The sequence below is a fragment of the Eptesicus fuscus genome, chromosome 12, assembly GCF_027574615.1.
Source record: "Eptesicus fuscus isolate TK198812 chromosome 12, DD_ASM_mEF_20220401, whole genome shotgun sequence".
NCBI classification, from domain to species: Eukaryota; Metazoa; Chordata; class Mammalia; order Chiroptera; family Vespertilionidae; genus Eptesicus; species Eptesicus fuscus.
The window spans coordinates 93104600-93126241 of record NC_072484.1 but is presented as its reverse complement, the minus strand read 5'-3'; the positions used below and the strand labels follow the sequence as shown (position 1 = coordinate 93126241).

The window sequence follows — 21642 nt, the reverse complement described above, 5'->3', positions numbered from 1 at the left end:
AGCGAAGGCTCAGGAATACAGGGGGTGCCGATGCCGCCCATTAGAATGGAGGCGGCGGCGCTGGGCCCTTAAAGGTCGTGTGAGGGCCCAGGCGCCCCGTAGCCACCGGCAGGGCTGGGCGTTGGGGGGCTGCCTTTGGGAAACGTTCAAGAACATAAAGCACCCCCGGCCAGCGTGACTCAGTAGTTGAGCGTCGACCTATGAACCAGGAGATCACGGTTCAATTCCTGGTCAGGACACATGCCCGGGTTGTGGGCTCCATCCCCAGTGGGGGGTGTGCAGGAGGCAGCCGATCAATAATTCTTTCTCATCACTGATGTTTCTTTTTTTTTTCTTTAATTCTTTATTGTTGAAAGTGTTACATATGTCTCCTTTTCCCCCATTGACCTCTCCCAGCCTGCTCCCGCCCCCCAGCACAGACCCTCACCCCCCTACTGTCTGAGTCCATTGGTTATGCTCATATGCATGCATACAAGTCTTTTGGTTGATCTCTTACTGCCACCTCCAACCCTCACATCCTCCTCTGCTTTCCATCTGAGGTTTGACGGTCTTTTTGATGCTTCTGTGTTCATCATTGATGTTTCTCTCGCTCTCCCTTTCTCTCTGAAATCAATAAAAAATATTTTTAAAAAGAGCATAAGGCACATCTGTGTTCCCGCCCCCTGCCTATGTTATCGAGTACGGAGTAAGTGCACACCTGTTTCTCAGACTAATGAGAACACGAATGAAGTAAGTTCATTGGTAAAGAAGTAAAGCTTGATCAGAGTGAGGGAAAGATAGGTTGAGAATGTACTTTAAAAAGCTTTGCCATTTTGTTGATTTCCTCCAAAGGGGTGTGAGGTGGCTGACGACCTGTATGGGGAGAAGACACCCTGAAGGGTTAGTGCAGCCTCGTGACTAAGCGAGTCCCAGGGTGCGAGTCACGAGACGTTCATACGTGACCTGAGGCCAGTTAGCGCCTTTCGAATGTATCCGTCAGTTGGAAGGAGATGTGGTTTATAAGGTGTTACCCATCCTCGTAAGGAGGCACCAACCTTTGGGGTAAAGTTGTCAGGTTGGCCCCAAAGACAAAAATGCAGAGAAATCTTAGCCCTTTAATGGAGTTTGAGTGAATTTCGGGGTTTTTGAACTGGAAGAAACTTGTAGATCAGAGGTAATCTCTGTAACCTCTGAATATTAAAAAAGAAAAAGAAAAAGAAGGGCATCAGGAGATGCTGGTGGGTCTAAAATGCTGAAATGCAAGAGAGGACGGGTCTGGATGTACAAATAGACAAGCTCCAGGAGTCCATTGGAACCTTCCTCCTCTTGGGAGGCAAAAGCCATATTTATAAGATAATTAAGCTCGGGCTACAGTTCCATTGAGGATTGGTTTCTTCCTTTTCCTGTAATGAATTTAATTTTATGCATCTTACATGCCGCTAAACAGCTTATAATGAATTGAATAAGAATGAACGCAGACACCCTGCCCCTGAGGGGTTCACATGAGATCGACTCTGTGGTTCTCTGGAACATCATTTGTGTAAGAAACACAAATATTTGCCTGGCCCCTGTGTGTTCGTGTTTTATGTGAATCCAGCTTCAGACCGAGCCAGAAGCTGAGTCGCAGGAAATGCCACGTGGAAAGAGCTGCTTCAGGAGTGGCTCTCATCAAATGTTTGCACTCCCACGGGCCGTGGCTGAGTCTGCCTGCCACATCCAGTCCCTGCTGTTAGAGTCTGGCCGGTGACGCGGCTGTGAAAGAGTTCACAGTGAAAAGAAGAGATGTGGACGGGAAGTTTCTTTTACCGTCTAGAGAGGGAAAGGCCCTGCATTGCTAATCAGCACAGGGCAAGAAACACAGGGCGGCTTCCCCTTTTCAGCCCCGGCTGTTGCTAAGCGACAGGGAAGGGAGGAGGATTCGGTGCTGAAGTGGAGCAGACATCAGGGGCTGTCTTGACAGATTCTAGTGGTTTGTTTTTCAGGAGACAGTGCAGGCAGATGTCTAGGGAAGTGCCTTCTCAGTATTTTCCCCGAGCCTGTAAAACAAGCTGAGAGCAAAAGCTATGACGAGTTCAAGAGGCGTGTTGGAAGGGGGTGGGGGGGCAAGGAGGGAACTTTCTACCAACTAGAGGCTCCTTGGTGCCAATTATCCCTGAGGGTGCAAACAGCAGGGAGGAGGGGGATGCAAGAGTTTAACCCCGAGAGTAGGTTAGCTTGTCCTGCAGTTTGAACAGAGGAGCTAACAATCTCCTCACCTCTTTGCCCATCAGCCTTGAGAGATCTTTTTCCAAAAACGAGTGCGAAAGCTCTGCCGCTGTGGCCCGGTGGTTGAGCATCGACCTATGAGCCAGGAGGTCACGGTTCGACTCCCAGTCAATCACCACATGCTCTTCATAAATGGGGAGAGAGGAGTCCTAGCCAGTGCGGTCAGTGGGTAGAGCATTGGTCTGCAGATCAACGGGTCCCAAGTTCGATTCCGGTCAAGAGCACTTGCCTGGGTGGTAGGCTCCTCCTCGGCCTGGGCCCTGGTCGGGACGTGTGCAGGAGGCAACCAATGGCTGTGCTTCTTTCACATCGATGTTTCTCTCTGTCTTTCCCTCTTTCTTCCACTCTCTCTGAAGGATCAATAGAAAAATATCACTGGGTGAGGATGAACAAAAAAAAAGAGAGAAAGGCTTTTTTTCTGTCCTTACACCTGCTCTGTACCAAGCACCAATTGAGGGGGTCACACTTATTAACTCATTTAAACAAACCAGGAAACAGGTTACATGTTCCCGTTGTATAGTGAGGAAACAGGCTAGAGAAGTGATGTCGCTGCCCAGGAAGCAGAGGCCGGAATCGCACCCAGGCGGTCCGGCTCCAGAGCCCGCAGCCCTCGAGCAGCACCGTCTTGCCCCCGGGGAACACCTCCTGGGTGTTCATGGCCACGAGCTACACACAGCTCCGGGCACCTCCTGTGTATCCACGTGTTTAATCCGCACAACCTCCCCTGGCCCAGCACAGTTACGAGGTGGCCGATGCAGCGTGAGACCAGACAGGGCTTTCCGATGTTCGGCTTGGCGTCGGCTCAGTGCCGAGCCACCACCTTCACTCTTGTCGGGGACCAAGAGTAACAGCTCCTCTTCTGCATTTAGCGTAGAGTGGACAGAAGAAGAGAGCATAGAGCTTTCTAGAGCATGCCTGGCCCCAACAAACTACTTACCTATGAAGTTATTAATACACATTTATTAATATTTCTAGTATCTTGACTTACTAATTACTTTCTATTCACCATGCACTGCCATGACTGTGGGGGAGGTGAGAGAGGGAGCAATTCTAGATGTTGTATATCTCTGTCTCTTTCCCTTTTGGGGACACTGGCTATGCTTCTGTCAACACTATTGTGATCATTTTTAAAAATGTGTTTTTATTGATTTTTAGAGAAAGAGGGAAGGAGAGGGAGAGAGAGGTAGAAACATCAATGACAGAGAAACATCAACATCAATTGGCTGCCTCCTGCAGGCCCTCTACTGGGGATCCAGCCCTCAACCAGGCGTGTGCCCTGACTGAGAATCAAACCGGCAACCTCTGGTTCATAGGTCAAACCTCAACCACTGAGCCACGCCAGCCGGGCGGTTGTGCTCATTTCTAAAGCCGAGAATGCAGAATCACACAGGAAGGAATTAGATTGTCCCGGCATCACAGAACCAGTAGCTTTATAAAACCCCGTGAGAACAGATGACCCTGAAATATACCCTTGTTTCTGGGGGAGAAGGGGAGGAGGCAGGTTGCAGCTGGTTCTCGGGTTGGCCTGGTCCGGTACATCCCTGTCCTCGATCGTGTCCCAAATCAGGTTTAACATTTCGACGCCTGCTTTCCGCGGCTGCATGAAGAACCTGAAGAAGACCAGCGGCGTGGTGAGGCTGAACGACACCGTGGGAGTGACCAAGAAGTGCTCGGAGGACTGGAAGGTGAGTGAAGAGGCCAGGACCTTACAGGGGAGTGCGCCCAGCCAGCCCAGTGTTTGGGACCCGTGACCACCTCAACTTCGGGCCCTTTTCTGGTAGCACATGCGTTAGTGAGGCCGGCTCATTCATATGCACTCCCCGCAGACTTGCAAAGCCACCTGAGATTCGTAGGCCAGCCACACACGCAAAGCCCTGCCGATGACTGATACGTTGTCCCTCAGAAAAGCAAGCTCTCCGGAGGGCCACGGAGTGCGGTCTGAGTTCCAGCCGTGGGAGGTTCCCATGCCCGTAACCCACCCATGCTTGCCTTCCAGCTCGTGCGCTCCGCCTCGTTCTCCAGGGGAGGACAGATGACCTTCACCCACTTGGATTTCCCACTGCCCAGCCAGGTCCAGGCCTCCTTTGGGTTTCAGACCTTCCAGCCCAGTGGCGTCCTGCTGCAGCATCCAGCTGGGGTAGGAACTCTGCGTGAATACTGCACACGATTTGAACCTGACTCGAGGTTTGGCGTCCAAAACAACAGAGAGATCTTGAACGTAAATTAGTTGGGCGTTTTATCTGCCGTCACGTGGTAAATGCCACTGCGTAGTTCACCCTGATGGGGGCAGGTCCGAGAGGAAATCAGGTTTGGAAAGTACGCTATAGTTCACAGAACTGGATTTGTGTGTATTCGTGGGCTCAGTTTTCATTCTTTTTTGACTTTTTTCTTTGAGTCTAGGTGGATTATCACTGTTATAAGTAATAATGTAGCTTAACATTTTCAGTCTAAGGGGAGAGTCAGAATGAGTCCCACTATTCCTTCTGATTTCATGAAAGGTGGCTCTTCGTTTTTGCAGCAGCTAACTGGACACTTTGCACCTGGGAAGTGGGAGGAAAGCCAGTCTTGGTTTTTGTTTGTGTACAACAGAGCCACAGCCACTGTCTTCCCAAGGAGGCGCCCTCTGTGCCCCGAGGGGACTCAGCGGGTGCAGTTACGAAGGCGCAGAAGTCAACCAATACCACTCAGAAACCTCCCGTGGGATGCGTGGGATTTACATCGAAGTAGCAGTAGCCTGCTGCCATTCTGGGGCTGTTCCTCGGGATTTCCAGCCCACACAGCGGACACCTGGCACCTGCTGACCGGAGGGGTGGCGGCTGCCCCTGTGCCTGTCGTAGCAGAAAGCCTTTCCTCTCCTCACCTCTTTGCCCATCGGCCTTGAGAGATCTTTTTTCAAAAACGAGTGCGAAAGCTCGGCCGGCGTGGCTCGGTGGTTGAGCATCGACCTATGAACCAGGAGGTCACGGTTCGATTCCCCGTCAGACACAGGCCCAGGTCGTGGGCTCCATCCCCAGTGTGGGGCGTGCAGGAGGCAGCCGATGGATAATTCTGTCTCATCATTGATGTTTCTATCTCTCTATCTCCCTCTCTGAAATTAGTTTTTAAAAAAATTAAAAACCAGCGCTAAAGAAGCACATGCTAACATTTAGGTTGTGAGAATGGCTCTTCCATCAAAACAGGATGTTTTGATCCACTCTTTTGCCACCAACACTTGTTTCTTCTGCTGAGCTCGGGACACTTAGAACACAGTGTACGAGACTCTCAGAAACAGATGGGGGAGTGACTGGCTCAGTAACGATGAGATCAGTCCTGGGCAACACAGGACCCCGAGAAATAGCCTGGGAACATGGCCCTCGGCTTCCTCAGTGGTTACCTAAGAAATGCCTGTCCGTTAGCTTTCTTTTATCTGATTCACAATGAATATTTCCAACCGAAGAAAAACCAGCATGAAATGAAACTGGCATGGCTACAGCCTCACACTTAGCTTAGACTAAAGACACTGGAGAGTACATCTTGCTGGAAACTGCAGAATTGTACTTGGTAGAGAAAAGGTCAACAAAATTAAAGTGACAGCTGCTAAAACTACACATACCTTTTTTTTTTATTAAGAAGTGACAGAAAGAAGTAAATCATCTTGCTGGAATTTAGATCCGCAGTTTGACATTGGAAAATTGAGCTTCCTAGAAATTGTGGCCAGAAAATAAAAAATGTATAATGACTGAAGAGATCCTTGTTCTAATCACATGAAGAAAAAGATTAATTCACCCTTTATTCTAGAGTTTACTCAGGAAAGAATTGATCTGATGAAAATAACTTTAGCAGAATGAAAGTGAAAATAGACACATTTAGAAATGGTTTAACTGTTTTGTGTAACTGATGGAGGAATTAAATTGGTTTATGAATGTAGACCCATAAAATGCGTTTGATAAATTCATTAGTGTTGAAATAATTTGCATAAGATTCTTATATTCATAAACATGGAGTTAAAATATTTAAAAATAGTCCTTAGATCAAAATAACAAAATCAAAACATTTGTGTCAAAACATCCTGTTTTTATACATAATTTTTTAAAATAGGTTTTTATTGATTTTAGAGAGAGAGGAAGGGAGAGGGATAGAGAGATAGAAACATAGATGAGAGAGAAACATCAGCATCAATTGGCTGCCTCCTGCACGCCCCACACTGGGGATGGAGCCTGAAACCGGGCATGTGCCCTGACCAGGCATGGAACTGTGGCCTCTTGGTTCATAGGTCGACGCTCAACCACTGAGCCATGCCGGCCGGGCTATACCTAGTTTTCATAATAAATTCAGTATTGATACATGTATAATGCTTAAGTGTAAAGTCATTGCACTGATGGGTGTATTCTGCAATGATTTCAGACCAGCAGCCTGCAGGTCGCCCTGGAAGATGGGCACATTGAAGTCAGCACCAGGGACAGCAGCCGCCCGATTTTTAAGTCTCCGGGGAAGTACTCAGACGGCTCCCTGCACCACGTGTCTGTGATGAGCGACAGCGCTGGGTGAGTGGGGGGCCCGCCCGCTGGAGCTCTGAGATTCTGCCTTTCCTCCGTCTCGTGGGATCTCGCACCCTTTCTTGTGAGCTATTTGTCCTGAAGGCCGAGGCTGCTTCACTAGTAAGTACAGGCCTTCTTCCTGGTTCTACATCAACTTCCTCATTAAAAATTAATCAGCATCGGGTGGATCAATAAACTGTGGTACACTCAAAATGGGAGTCACGAGAAAGGACGTGCTACAGCTTTCTGTGACAGTGCAGTTCCTGGGGTGCTGGTCAGCCCTTATTGGGGTGCCAGGGACATTGGCGTATTCACATTGCAAAAACCCATTGAGCTGTCCGCTTATGATGCACGCACTTTGCGTGTGTGTAGAAGCTTTAATACAAATAGGTGAGGGAGAAACACATGGAACAAATGTAAATGCTCTTTGAAAACAAGTCCAGTTTAACGCGTTATTTTACGCAAAGACTCTGAGTCTGGACTGAAGACAGTCAGCCGGCCACGGGCAACAACCTTTTCCCAGCACGTCTCACCCTGTTCTGCTCTCTCCCCTTCAGACTCCGGCTGCTCGTCGATGACCAGCTGCTGAAAAGTGACCAGAGGCTGCCCGGCTCCCCCGGCTCCCAGCGGTCCCTGCGTCTGGGCGGGAGCGACTTCGAGGGCTGCATCAGCAACGTGTTCGTCCAGAGGTGCGTGCCCTTCCTCCGTGCGATGCCCGCGGCCTGTGTCGCGGAGGGCATGCCCCTGGTTGGTTAGTGGAGTCAGATTCCCACAGACTTTAAAAAAACAACTTCTTTGGCACAACCCAGCCATTAAAAACAACCAGCAACAGCCAGCCTTCCTGGGGGGGCGGGCACCTTACCTCGGGAAGGTCCAGATAAGATTGCGTTTCGGGTGGTGCTTCTGGAAATACTCACCCGAGGGTTACCTCATTGTAGTCCAGATCGCACCCTTCGGGTGACTCAGTTCTCCAGGCGCCAGGGCCGAGGAGCTGCATGGCCCAGGGCAGCGCTAGGCCGCCAGACCTCCGCGGCATCAGGCGTGACGCTCCCGGGAGAGAGCAGAGCCTGGTGCTCGCTGCAAATGTCTAACATTCTTTCCTTTGGATCAAAGTGATTGTTTTTGTTTTTTCTTTAAATATGTTCTTATTGACTTTAGAGAGGAAGGAGAGAGAGAGAAACATCAATGAAGAGTGAGAATGGTTGATCAGCTGCCTCCTGCATACCCACACGGGATTGAGCCCGCCACCCAGGCATGTACCCTGAGCAGGAGTCGAACCCTGACCTCCTGGTTCATAGATCAGCGCTCAACCCTGAGCCACGCCGCCGGGCCAAAATGATGTTTAGATGAGAGGCAATGCCCTGCCCAGGGGAGAGGGAGGCCCAGGAAAATGAAAATGTCCCAGGCCCTTCTGCTTTGAGGAGAGGCGTTTTGGGGAACAAGAGGTGGGCACAGCACATCCTCGTCTTCTGTTAAAGGTAGGAGGTTCTGCCCTAGCTGGTTTGGCTCAGCAGATGGAGCGACAGCCCACGGACTGAAAGGTCCCCGGTTCGATTCAGGTCAGGGCTCATGCCCAGTTTGCAGGCTCGATCCCCAGTGTGGGGCGTGCAGGAGGCAGGCGATCCATGATTCTCTCTCATCGTTGATGTTGTTCTCTCTCTCTCTCTCTCTCTCTCTCTCTCTCTCTCTCACCCTCTCTCCCCCCCCCCCCCCCCCCTTCCTCTCTGAAGTCAATGTAAATAAATAAATAAATAAAGGTAGGAGGAGCAGGTGGGTGAAAGGCTGCCCAGGACCGGGACAGTGAGAGTGTGGGGCTTGGAGCCCCGCCCCCTGCCTGGTGCCTCCCTCCCTCCCCGGGTCCTAGTTTGGGTCCTAGTTTGGCAGCGGCTCTTTCCTGCTCTCATCCCAGGTCGTCACAGAGCCCCCAAGTCCTGGACTTGACCACCAAGTCTTCCAAGAGAGATGTGTCCCTGGGAGGCTGCAGTCTGAACAAACCACCGTTCCTGATGTTGCTCAAAGGCTCTACCAGGTTGAGCAGAGCCCAGTCTTTTGACATCAACCAGGTGAGTGTCAGACCTCATCCTGGGCCTTCTTGCCGCCTCCTGGAGGGGTTGGGGGATGGGCAGGAGGGGTGGGGGAGGGGTGGGAGGGGGTATCACATGACCTCACAGTGGTCAGTGTCTCTGGAAGTGGATTTGATGCGTCATCAACAGCTGGATTATACCAAAAGGTCAAAGAGGTTTTCTTTCTAATTTTTTATTTTTTAAAATATGTTTTTATTGATTTCAGAGAGGAAGGGAGAGGGAGAAAGAGAGAGAGGAACATCAATGATGAGAGAGAATCATTGATCGGCCGCCTCCTGCACGCTCCCTACTGGGGATTGAGCCCACAACCCAGGCATGTGCCCTTGACCACAATCAAACCTGGGACCCTTCAGTCCACAGACGGATGCTCTATCCGCTGAGCCAAACCAGCCAGGGCCATGTATTGATTTTTGTCCTGCAAGGCTGAGCATGACCTCGAGACTAAATTAGCACAGCGGTGGTGGAGACGCAGAGGAAATGGATTCAAGGCTATTTAAGAGACAGGCTGCACGGGGCATAACGATTGAATGTGGGTGGCCAGGGAGAGGCAGGCGTTCCTGTCACCCTGAGGCATCCCCTCCAGTTGCGGGATGGATGGGGGTGGTGTCTGGAGAGAGGAAAGGACGAATACTTGGAGGGAAGGAGAGTGAGGGAAGCTGTGGCTCTCTCCTGCTCATCGAGGGTCAGACCCCACGTGACCCTGTCTCCTGCTCAGTGAGGGCCAGATCCCACGTGACCCTGACTCCCCTGCTCAGTGAGGGCCAGATCCCACGTGACCCTGACTCCCCTGCTCGGTGAGGGCCAGATCCCACGTGACCCTGTCTCCTGCTCAGTGAGGGCCAGATCCCACGTGACCCTGACTCCCCTGCTCGGTGAGGGCCAGATCCCACGTGACCCTGACTCCTGCTCAGTGAGGGCCAGATCCCACGTGACCCTGTCTCCTGCTCAGTGAGGGCCAGATCCCACGTGACCCTGTCTCCTGCTCGGTGAGGGCCAGATCCCACGTGACCCTGACTCCCCTGCTCAGTGAGGGCCAGACCCCACGTGACCCTGACTCCTGCTCGGTGAGGGCCAGATCCCACGTGACCCTGACTCTCCTGCTCAGTGAGGGCCAGATCCCACGTGACCCTGACTCTCCTGCTCAGTGAGGGCCAGATCCCACGTGACCCTGACTCCCCTGCTCAGTGAGGGCCAGATCCCACGTGACCCTGACTCCCCTGCTCAGTGAGGGCCAGATCCCACGTGACCCTGACTCCTGCTCAGTGAGGGCCAGATCCCACGTGACCCTGACTCCTGCTCGGTGAGGGCCAGATCCCACGTGACCCTGACTCCTGCTCAGTGAGGGCCAGATCCCACGTGACCCTGACTCCCCTGCTCGGTGAGGGCCAGATCCCACGTGACCCTGACTCCTGCTCAGTGAGGGCCAGATCCCACGTGACCCTGACTCCCCTGCTCGGTGAGGGCCAGATCCCACGTGACCCTGACTCCCCTGCTCGGTGAGGGCCAGCTCCCACGTGACCCTGACTCCCATACTCGGCGGAGGGCCAGTGGGGTTCACATGTTCATTCCTGGACCACCCCCTAGCACGATGAACCCTCGTTCACTGTGAGGAATGGGATCCCTGCTGAGCTCTAGCCCCTTGGGAAAGGATGGACAGAGCATTGCGATCTGGACTTGGCAGCAGAGAAAGGGGGGGGGGGGGGGGGCGGCTGGGAGTCTTGGGTTCTTCCGACAGTTTTTTAGTGACATTTGATATTCATTATGTCACATGTTCATTCCTGGACCACCCCCTAGCACGATGACATTTGATATTCATTATGGTTGTTTTCTGCATTAAATCTCAGTCCCGGGAGGGCCTGTGCTGGGGGTGGCAGCAGCGGGGAGAGGTCAGTGGAGGAAAGAGGAGACGTGTGTATTACTTTTAAACAACAAAGAATTTAAATTAAACAACAACAGAAAACTCAGTCCCATTCAGAAGTTCAAAGCATCGTGCAGCTCAGTCTTCTGTGCGTGGGTCGCCTCTGAGGAACGTGGGGACCGGCTGTGACCCCCACACCTGTACCTGCCCTCTTCCCTCCCACTGCCCAGGGCCCCGGGACGGGCTGTGCAGGCCTGGGTGTTGCGGCCAAACCCTGGCTCTGGGGGCGGGGCTCTGGGTGGCCCTGGCTCAGGGGCACCGGCGGGAGGGCCAGCAGCTCCTGTGGAGCCCGAACCACCCTCCTCCCCCCTCCCCCCCTCCTTCCCCAGGGGCCAGCCCCTCTGCGCCCAGTTCCTCTCAGGATCCAGAGTGAGGCCTGGGGGGCGCTCAGCAGGAGGAGTCCCTAAGTCTGTGCTTCTCCCGCAGCCCCTGCAGGACTCGCCCGGGGCCTCCCCAGGGAGCGTGCCCGCGGGGCAGAGCACTCAGGCCTGCCCCCCATCGCCCGGCACCCAGGCCTGGCCCGGAGCCCTCAGGTTTGGGGACAGTCCCACCAGCCACCTGCGATTCAAGCTGCCCCCGGAGCTGCTGAAACCCAGGTATGTTTCACTTTCCTGCCCCGACGCCAGCTCGGAACCAGCCCTGTGACTTCTCCCAGGGCAGCTCGCGGGCGTGGCCTTGGGCGCCTGTCCCCCATGACAGTGGCACCACCCCTCCCGTGAGGGCGGCGCAGCTGCACAGAACACACAGTGGGACGGCCGAGCGGCTCCCTCCCACAGCCGGAGAGCACATGTGATGTGTGTGTACATGTGTGCGTTCATGTGTGTGTGTGTACATGTGATGTGTGTGCACGTACGTGTGTGTCTGCGTGCACGTGTGTGTGTGTGTGTGTGTGTGTGTGCGTGCGCTGCTTGGAGGCGGAGCCAGTCAGCTCGGCTCTGAGTTAGAATCGACAGGCCCTAACAATGGGCTGGTCATGGCCTCCAGGCTGCTGTCCAGTCCTGGGATCAATCGCCGCTCGCCCCGCATTCCGTAACTAGAGGGAAACCGTTCTTGTCAGTAGACTCCGTGCCCGAAGGATCATTTTACAGACACGTTTGAACGTTTTGTGCTCACAGGTGGCATCTTTTTGGGGGAAGAAGGATTGAGCAGAGACGTTAATACGTCAGGAACAAATGTAGGGAAGCCAGGGGGTCGATTTCAGGGGACAGGAAGGAGACCTACAGAAGGGGCGCCACCGTTCCTCTGTGACTCACCTGGAGGACACAGTGTCCCGGCCAAAGGCTGGCCGCCAGCCCTGCTCGGCCCTGGCCGCTGTGTGAGCGCAGGGCCACCACCTCAGGCCCTGCAGGCGGGGGTGTCCCCACGGATCAGATGGGCAGGAGGCTGTTCCTGTAGGGAAGGGGGGCAGGAGCGGGGCCTGAAAGGGGAGGAGGGGAGGGCAGGGAGGCGCAGGGGCGGGAAGCGCCTCGCCGAGGCAGGCCGTTTGGGGTGTGGGCAGGTTTCGGAAGGAGAGCCGCTGTAGGAAGCAGTCCTGGCGTGCCCGTGCCACGGCTCTCACCAGCCCGCAGGCGTAAAGCGCTGGAATCGGCAGCCCGGTCTGTCTCTGCCTGAAATTGGCTCCCCCGACCCCCTTCCACACCCCCACCGCACACAGACACCGAGGACCCCGAGCGGTGTCGCGTCTGGTTGGTTTCATTGAGCAAATATAGACGTAGATTTCCTTTTCTTTCTGAAGAACATGCCCCGCGAGGAGCTTGCTAATTTGAGGACTTAAAGTGCATCTCGGCGTGGGCTCCGCCTACAGCACTGGGAAGCGAAGAGGCGGGGACAGTGGGTTTCCCTCCACTTCCTCCTCGCGTGTGCGGGACGCTGTCCCCCTCAGTGAGGGGTCGCCCAGCACAGCCATTCCCAGCTCACAGAGGCCTTCACACGTCCCAGAGGCGGCCTTTCATCGGCGCGTGCCTCAGTTTACTCATTTAAGCAGCGGGGTGAGGGTCAGCTCCTCCCCTCCCCCAGCTTCCAAGATCTGGAGAAACACTTGGAACTCTGCTTCCCCCCGCCTGTCTCCCCCAGGTCACAGTTCGCCGTGGACATGCGGACGGCGGCCCCCGGAGGGCTGGTGTTCCACACGGGCGCCCCGGCCTCCTTCATGGCCCTGTACCTCGCCAAGGGGCGGCTCGTCCTCGCTGTGGGGGCAGAAGGGAGAAGACTGAGGCTCAAGAGCAAAGAGAAGTACGACGACGGGCAGTGGCACACGGTGAGGCTGGGCTGTGCCGGGACCGCGGCGAGAGGCTGCACGCTGCGCCCGGGTGTCCCCCTAAATGCCAGATGGGCTTTGTCTCTGGGGCCCACAGTGGAACTGCTGCTGAGAGGGGAGGACGGGGAGGAGGAGGTGCCGGGAGGGAGCAGGTCTGAGCTGCAGGGGAGGAGTTCTGGGGGAACATCCTCGAGTGGGGCTGGCCTCAGACACGGAGCCCAGGCAGCAGGCAGCAGGGGCCGGAGTCACCGCCAGCGTACACGTTGGGGCCGTCAGTGACCTCTCGTGGCCACGAGGGGCTCAGGCCTCAGTGGAGCCCAGGGACCCTGACTTGTAGCCACGGGTTTAACGCTTCTCCTCTTGGTGGAAGAGAAGCGGCCCGGCCCTCCCCCGGGAGCCCGCTCGGCGCGTGTGACCCCTCAGCCCGCACAGCTACCCGTCCCCGGTTCACGTTCCTTTGCCTCTTCGGGTGTTTGTATTTCCTGTGTTCCCAGATTGATTATGTTTACTAGTTCATTTCTGAGCAACCTTTCTTAGCTCACTTTATTCAACACCTAACGTTACATCACAAATGATGGTGATGGTGATGGTGATGAAAACACTAGGGAGAAATATCTCTGAGTTTTTAAAGCTACTTGAGGGACAGAAAGATGTATTTTTAAATATTTTTATTGATTTCAGAGAGGAAGGGAGAGAGAGAGAAACATCAATGATGAGAGGGAATCATTGATCGGCTGCCTCCTGCACGCCCCCCACTGGGGACTGAGCCCGCAACCCGGGCATGTGCCCTGACCGGAATCGAACCCAGGATCCTTGAGTCCACAGGCCAGCGCTTTATCCACTGAGCAACACCGGCCAGGGCCAGAAAAATATTTTTTAAGCATTTCCTGTGACCATGAAGTAAAATACAGCAGCTGTTGTCAGAGGCAAAACTATAATCACCTTCTTCCTTCCCTCGTAAGGTGGCGTTCGGACAAGACGGGGAGAAGGGGCGCTTGGTCGTGGATGGGCTGAGGGCCTGGGAGGGACGTTTGCCGGAAAATTTCACCCTCAGCCCCAGAGCGTCCCTTTACCTGGGATCTTCCCCGTCCAGGAAGCCGAAGGTGAGCTGTGCTCAGAGCCGTAGACAAGGCACATCCACTCCATCTGTCACCTCGCCCTCACACACACCGAGAATGCCGCGCTCCAATCGGACTTTTAAACCATCGATTGGTGCCCGCGAGCCCGCAGAGGTGCCGTCCCCATCCCCGTGCCGCCTCCTGGGAACGCTGCCTGCAGACACCGGGCCCTGCAGGGCTGGTTCGGGCTGCCCCGCGGCTGGACGTGAGCTGCTCGGGTGGCCCCACATCCAGTCCGCTCCCCGACGCCGTGGCAGGGCCAGGCCTACAGGCCCCACGGCAGGACGCTCCCCTGGTTTAAGGGATCACAGGACCCAGAGGCGCCTGCCTGGGCCCCGGGCCCCTGTGGGGCAGGCACAGGCTCCACGCGGACCCCTGGTGCTGCCCCCTGTGTCTTATTTTAAGTCTCAGGCATTCGATGAGCCCAGCAGTGCAGGGGACCTCTGGACCCTTTATTATTTGTGGGGGGTATGGGCCTCTTCCCGCCAGCCGCCTGCATTAAGCAGTCACGTGAGCGCGTGAAATCCTCGGTGGTTTGTAGCTGCGGGGAGAGGGCGAGGTCTGCAGTGGAGGCGGAAACTCCCCCACCCCCACTCTGCCCCTGGACCGGGCGGTCACCTCCTGCTCTGGTCCCGCACCCCACGCCCCTGCCTTGGCACACACACCCCTTGGGTCGGCGGCACCTTCAGATCTGACTGCCCACCGACGTCTGGTACCAGTTTTCTTGGTTCTGTGGCGGGAGCCATGTGGAGCCGTGGGGCCACCTGACTCAGAAACAGGAAGGATGGGCCCAACCTCCGCCTTAGCAGACACCTGCCCCTGCCCTGCCCCTCGCCGGCTGCCCCCGTGTTTCCGGGGATTGTGGGTAATGCCTTTGCTCTCTTCTGCTCGGCCGCAGAGCCTCCCCCAGAGCAGCTTTGTGGGGTGCCTGAGGAACTTCCAGATGGATTCGAAACCACTGGACTCGCCTTCTGCCCGCGTGGCGGTGTCGCCCTGCGTGGCGGGCCCTTTGGAGAAAGGCGTTTATTTCTCCCGGGAAGGCGGTCGCGTCACGCTAGGTGAGGAGTGTGGGGAAGAGGGGCGTCTCTGAGCCTGAAGAGCTCCGTCCTTTTTCTCGAACGACGAGGTTTAACTGTCTCTCTCTCTCCCCCTGAAAGCGAACTCGGTGTCGTTGGGGCCGGAGTTCAAGCTCCTTTTCAGCATCCGCCCGCGGAGCCTCACGGGGGTCCTGCTGCACGTGGGCCGCCAGCCCGGCAGGCACCTGCGCGTCTACCTGGAGGCCGGCAAGGTGCGCAGCTGGGGGGGCGAGGGGGGGGCTGGGGGCGGGGGGCAGCGACGCCTGCTGTGGGCTGAGCGGAGGCGGCTCCTCGGAGGGTTCGGAGCGGTCCAGTGAGAGCTTCTGGACGCGGAGTAACGGAGATCAGGACCCGTGCCTTCCTGTGCCTTCCTAGCCGAGGCACATGGTTTGGCTGGAAATCCCCGAGAACAGGCTGCCTGTCTAGCGGCATGCAAATTACATGTAAATTAGTTACCAACACTTAGTCTAGGTCTCCCGTTTCACTCACCTGGTTCAGAGTCCCAGCCCAGAGAATGCGGATTCGGTTCCCGCACAGGAACCCGCCAAGTGCCTAACCCTGCCGAGTGCCTGACCCCACAGAGTGCCTGACCCCGCTAGTGCCTGACCCCACAGAGTGCCTGACCCCGCTGAGTGCCTGACCCCGCTGAGTGCCTGACCCCCACAGAGTGCCTGACCCCACCGAGTGCCTGACCCCCACTGAGTGCCTGACCCCACAGAGTGCCTGACCCACTGAGTGCCTGACCCCTACAGAGTGCCTGACCCCCACTGAGTGCCTGACCCCACCGAGTGCCTGACCCCACCGAGTGCCTGGCCCCCACTGAGTGCCTGACCCCACCGAGTGCCTGACCCCACTGAGTGCCTGACCCCCACAGAGTGCCTGACCCCACCGAGTGCCTGATCCCACCGAGTGCCTGACCCCCACAGAGTGCCTGACCCCACTGAGTGCCTGACCCCCACAGAGTGCCTGACCCCCACAGAGTGCCTGACCCCCACAGAGTGCCTGACCCCACCGAGTGCCTGACCCCACTGAGTGCCTGACCCCCAGAGAGTGCCTGACCCCACCGAGTGCCTGACCCCACTGAGTGCCTGACCCCACCGAGTGCCTGACCCCCACCGAGTGCCTGACCCCCACCGAGTGCCTGACCCCACCGAGTGCCTGACCCCCACCGAGTGCCTGACCCCACCGAGTGCCTGACCCCCACAGAGTGCCTGACCCCCACAGAGTGCCTGACCCCCACAGAGTGCCTGACCCCACAGAGTGCCTGACCCCCACTGAGTGCCTGACCCCACAGAGTGCCTGACCCCCACAGAGTGCCTGACCCCCACTGAGTGCCTGACCCCCACAGAGTGCCTGACCCCCACTGAGTGCCTGACCCCACCGAGTGCCTGACCCCACCGAGTGCCTGACCCCGACACAGGCCCAGCGCAAATGCAGTCGGGTAACTGCTGGACCGCTTGGGTGCGAACCCTCTGTGAGCCGGGCATTCATGGCACTGTGTCAGTTGGCGGCCCGAGCAGGGGGTGCGGCCTCCGCCACATGTTTGCCTTCCACACTGTAATGTCCTAAACAAGCCACCGTCACATGTTCACAGCTGAGGAGGATCTTCACTGTCAACGAGTCACCACCGAGTGGGGCCTGCAGGGGGCAGCGTCCGATGCGCAGGGACGAGCTCAGGGCCTTGGGCAGCAGCACAGGCAGGACTGTGGCTGGCAGCTGTTTCGAGGGGACACAGCAGAGGGTCCTGCAGAGCCTTGGACCCGCGTGGTTACTGGTGTGGGAGGGGGACCTGTGTCTATGCTCTTGGGCTGTGGGGTGAACGGTTGGGAGGAGGGATGCAGGGAAGTGGGCTCCACCTGCCTTTCTTAAGGAAATAGGACAATGCCTGTGTGGCCCTGGCCGGTGTGCTCAGTGGTTAGAGCATCAGCCCGCGGACTGAAGGGTCCCAGGTTCGATTCCGGTCAAGGGCACATATCTCAGTTGCAGGCTCGATGCCTGGCCCTGGTGGGGGTGCGTGCAGGAAGCAGCCAATCGATGTGTGCCTTTCACGTCGATGCTTCTCTCTGCATGCCTCTCCCCTCCCATCCAGTCCCTCTAAGTCAGTGAGAAACGTCCCGTGAGGACTAGCTGACTAAACGAGTGAATGCACATGTGTTCCAGGTCGTGGCCTCTGTGCACAGTGAGGCGGGCGGGATGGTGACATCGGTCACACCCAGGCAGTCTCTGTGTGACGGGCAGTGGCACTCGGTGGCAGGTACGGCATCCAGCCCCCTTTTCATCCTGCGTGTCCCAGATGCAGCCCGAGCTAAAGCCCATGCGTGTCTGACAGGTCAGCCCAGCAGGTTACGATGGCGAACCGACATTAACTGGACTACAGTAAAGCAGAACAAAGCATTTACTTGAGCAAAAGGAGCTGCAGCCAGGGAGACCCCAGTGCAGGTGGCAACCTAAATTGTGTTCCACGGAGGCAAAGGGGAGGCCACCTTTTATAGAGAAAGTCCCTGCCCTAGGTCCCAACTTTATGCAAATGAGGTTTCTAAATCGTGCAGTTCTGATTGGTCAATGTAGATGCAAATGAGGATATAATGTGTGTAGTTCTGATTGGCCAGGGCAGATCTTAACCCATTCATTGATCAAAGGTGAAACCAGGGCTTCCCTGCAGAGGTTGACTCAGACGGTAAGCAAGCAGGTGTGGAAGCCGAGAGTTCAGGCCTCTGTTCTCAGTGACTGAGTGCCTGAGGGGCCCCTGTCAGCACCGGCCCTGGACTCTGTAAGACGAAGGCAAACGCTTTAGACAAACCACGGGGCAGAGAGCAGGCACAGCCTTTCACATCAAACCGCTATTTTGTGAATAAGTTGTGGACATTGGTTTGTTTTAACTAAAGTATCTTTGTAAAAACGAATCTTTTCTCGACTAATTTGAAAGCTAACTACATTGCAGTTAGGTGGGATTATTAATGTGGGAGGAGTTTTATTTGGAGCATCAAAGGGACTGTCTAGCCCGGCCGGCCTGCTCAGAGGTCGAGTGTTGACCCATGAACCAGGAAGTCACCATTCCATCCCCGGTCAGGGCACAGGCCCAGGTTGCGGGCTCGATCCCCAGTGTGGGGCGTGCAGGAGGCAGCTGATCGATGATGTTTCTCTCTCATCGATGTTTCTGTCTCTATCCTTCTCCCTTCCTCTCTCCCTAAGAATCAATAAAAAGTTTCTTTGTTAAGTGCCTGTCTGTGGAGTTAGCTTTCAGAAGTCGTGCCTTCCACGAGAGAGGCTGAGGTCAGGCGGCAGCAGCGTGGCCCGAGATGGGAGACGGGGTCCGTCGGCCGGAGAGCTGGTCTCCTGCGTGGGAGACGGGGTGCTGACATCGCTCTCACACGTCTTGAGGGTTAAATCCTGTCACGTACGTGGCAGCACTGAGCACCACTGGCGTGGAGAAAGCAGCTGAACCCGAGCCCCGTGCCCCCGGGCCGCACCAAGGGAGAGGGAAGAACCAGTGGTTGCTCACGAGGGTAGACAGCGGGCAGGGCTCCCCAGGTCCTACCTGACCAGCCTGCTCTCCCTCCAGTCACCATAAAGCAGCACGTCCTGCACCTGGCGCTGGACGCAGACAGCAGCTACACAGCCGGGCGGCAGCCCTTCCCGCCCGCCCGCACCCAGGAGCCACTGCACCTCGGCAGCATCCCAGGTAACTCCCCGCTCGGCATCTACCCGCGTCGCCCTGTCAGCTCTCACGTTTCCATTTCAACCCCAGCCAACGCGATGCCAGCCCCCGGGTTACCAGCAGAGCGGCCATTGACCGTCCGTCCGGTGGCCATGGGGCCGCCCTGGCTCTGGCTCTGGCCCCAGGGAAACCCAGTTGCCAGCAATGGGCACCTTGAAGGGCAGCCCGGCCACATGCCCGCTGCCCCTCGCGTCCCGAGCCGGTCCTTTACAGGCCTCTCTTCAGAGGCGCTCACGCTCGGAGCCTGAGGTCAGCGGGAACCGGGAAGGGCTGGGAGGTCTCCTCTCCGGCATTACGCTTCCCGGCGAGTTAGTGAGCCTTGTGGGGCCAGGACGGTGCCAGGCAGGCTGACACGGGGGCGAGTTCGGCTGGAATATCACCCGGAAAAGCCTTGTCCTTCTTCTTGGTTTCATGCCCCTCCACACGGTTCTCCAGGCCTTCCGTGACCGTCACAGCACTCACCTCTAGTCACTGTCTACGGATTTGGGCTGAGGATCTCCTTGGGAGAATCTGAGAGCAGCCTTGAGCTGATTTCTCACAGTGGGGGGTGTGGGGGGTGCCCTGACAGGGAAGAAGTGACTGGGTCTCTGAGACCTGGTCCCGTCAGCTCTCATCCGACTACTTTTCACTTGACCGTGTGACCTGCCCCGTGACTGTCTCTGCTTCTCCTGTTGCAGCCGATTGGAAGGCCCCGGAGCCCCCCGTCTGGAACCCCTTTTCCGGCTGCCTGAAGAACATTCAAGTCAACCACGTGCCCGTGCCCGTCGCCGACGCCGTGGAAGTCCAGGGCATGGTCAGTCTGAATGGCTGTCCCGACCACTAACTCAGACCATCGCACAGAGGCACTGCCCCCTGAAAAGCACTGACCACCTCCACGCCCGCTCCCTGCTCAGGGTCGTTCCTGACGCAGGACGCCTGGCGAATGGGCCCCATAGCAAATCCAGTGTGGAACTCGGACCTCACATCCCACCGTTTGGCCTTCATGCCACCCATGTGTTTTACATAAAAGCCCATTTCTTGGAGGAGATAAACAAATTGCTATATGCTTTTGGTAATACCATTCCCTACAAAAAAACAAAAAGCCTTTTAAAGACCATTCTTTTCCACTCCTTAAAAAAATAAATACCTTTTAAAGCACTTTAAAAATACAAAAGTTGTATATCTGTGAAGGGGTTATCATTTGTGAGGTTAAATTAGTGCAGTGCACTCTTTAAACGATGACGTTTTCCTCACATGAAGCAGTGCCTTGATGGTCACTGTTAACCGTAGTAATCCCTCGGCACCGGTTCAGTGTGCCGCCTACAGCACAGTTTCCTACAAATACTTACGGAGCCATACCAGTGGGCGCTGTGTGTGCTCAGTGTGGGTCTACGGTCACGTGTAAGCAGTAATTCCTGCCCTGAAGGAATATGCAGGCCAATCTGGGAGACACATCTGTAATAATAAAAGCATAATATGCTAATTAGACCGGACGTCCTTCCGGACACCCTTCCGGACAAAGCTGGGGCTGTGAGGGAAGCCCAGGTCCTGGGTGCCAGAGGGAAGCCGGTGCCAGCAGCCGGGGGAAGGAAGGCCTACTCTTGCACAAATTTCATGCATCGGGCCTCTAGTAATATTCATAAAATAGTAAACGACAAGCCAATTTAATAAACTTAAAATCCGCTTGGCTCCCCATGGACAGTCTGCCACCAGTCAGTTCTGCATTGCGGCAATCAATTCCTTAAGAGCAAAAACCAGCCCTAGCCAGTTTGGCTCAGTGGACACAATGTCGGCTAAAGGGTCCCGGGTTCGATTCCAGTCAGGGGCACATGCCTCGGTTGCAGGCTCCTCCCGGGCCCAGGCCCTGGTCAGGGCACATGCAGGTGGCAACCAATCGATGTTTCTCTCACATCGATATTTCTCTGTCTTTCCCTCTCTCCTCCACTTTCTCTAAGAGATCAGTGGAAAAATATCCTCGGGTGGGGATTAACAACAAAAAAAGAGCAAAAAGCAAACAGGACCCAGCAGGGCAGCGGGTGGGTTTGTACACTATAAACAGCTCCACATGGCAAGCTAGCAGGAGTCGGGGGAAGGAGGGGTCGCTTTTATCTACAAAAGAATGACCCTCGTACTCGACCAGGATTATACCCAGCACTACGCCCCCAACAGAAAAGACCGCAGGAGACTACATAGCCTCTGTTCATCAGGAGGGAAATGACCAATAGTCTGGAATTGGGACATCATCATCCCGTAGGGTATTCTCACCGCCATGCGCCCCACCTCGGACACAGAGCCACACTCTCTCCCACCCCACGCTCCTTCCTAACCTCACGCATCCCGTGGGGGTGCCTTCTAACAGCCACGGCTGTCCAAGCACGGGACGTTCTGGGGGTGGGGAGGGGAGGATCCGGTCCCGTCACAAGGACATCAACAGCGGCTCTGGGCCTTGGAGAAGCCAGAGGTTGGACTGTGTGACTGAACCATGTCCTTTCGGAAAACATTGGTTTTCTTTTTCTTTTTAATTGGAAGATGGAGGCGGCCTTTGGAGGCCGGTCTCCTCTTTTTAATATATTTGTATTGCTTTCAGAGAGGAAGGGAGTCGGGGAGAGAGGGAAACATCAATGATAGGAGAGAATCATCGATTGGCTGCCTCCTGCACACCCCACACTGGGGATGGAACTGGAAACCTGGGCCTGTGCCCTCACCAGGAATCGGGCTGTGACCTCCTGGT

At 55.8% G+C, this 21642-nt stretch overlaps 1 protein-coding gene across 6 annotated transcripts in view; it reads left to right on the top strand.

Annotated features, from left to right (window-relative positions):
- Positions 1–20075, top strand: part of LAMA3 (laminin subunit alpha 3) — a 156303-nt gene extending 136228 nt beyond the window's left edge. For 5 of the 6 annotated variants that reach the window (XM_054723727.1, XM_054723728.1, XM_054723724.1 and 2 more), the window contains 13 exons: positions 3812–3929; positions 4241–4381; positions 6628–6767; positions 7319–7450; positions 8671–8824; positions 11190–11359; positions 12837–13020; positions 13983–14123; positions 15037–15196; positions 15296–15426; positions 17375–17468; positions 18777–18896; positions 19610–20075. In XM_054723727.1, the coding sequence (XP_054579702.1) occupies positions 3812–3929; positions 4241–4381; positions 6628–6767; positions 7319–7450; positions 8671–8824; positions 11190–11359; positions 12837–13020; positions 13983–14123; positions 15037–15196; positions 15296–15426; positions 17375–17468; positions 18777–18896; positions 19610–19755 (1831 nt within the window). In that variant the 3' untranslated portion in view covers positions 19756–20075. The remainder of the gene's footprint in view (positions 1–3811; positions 3930–4240; positions 4382–6627; positions 6768–7318; positions 7451–8670; positions 8825–11189; positions 11360–12836; positions 13021–13982; positions 14124–15036; positions 15197–15295; positions 15427–17374; positions 17469–18776; positions 18897–19609) is intronic. The other variant, XM_054723726.1, reaches the window with a different exon arrangement.
- Positions 20076–21642: the final 1567 nt, after the last annotated feature.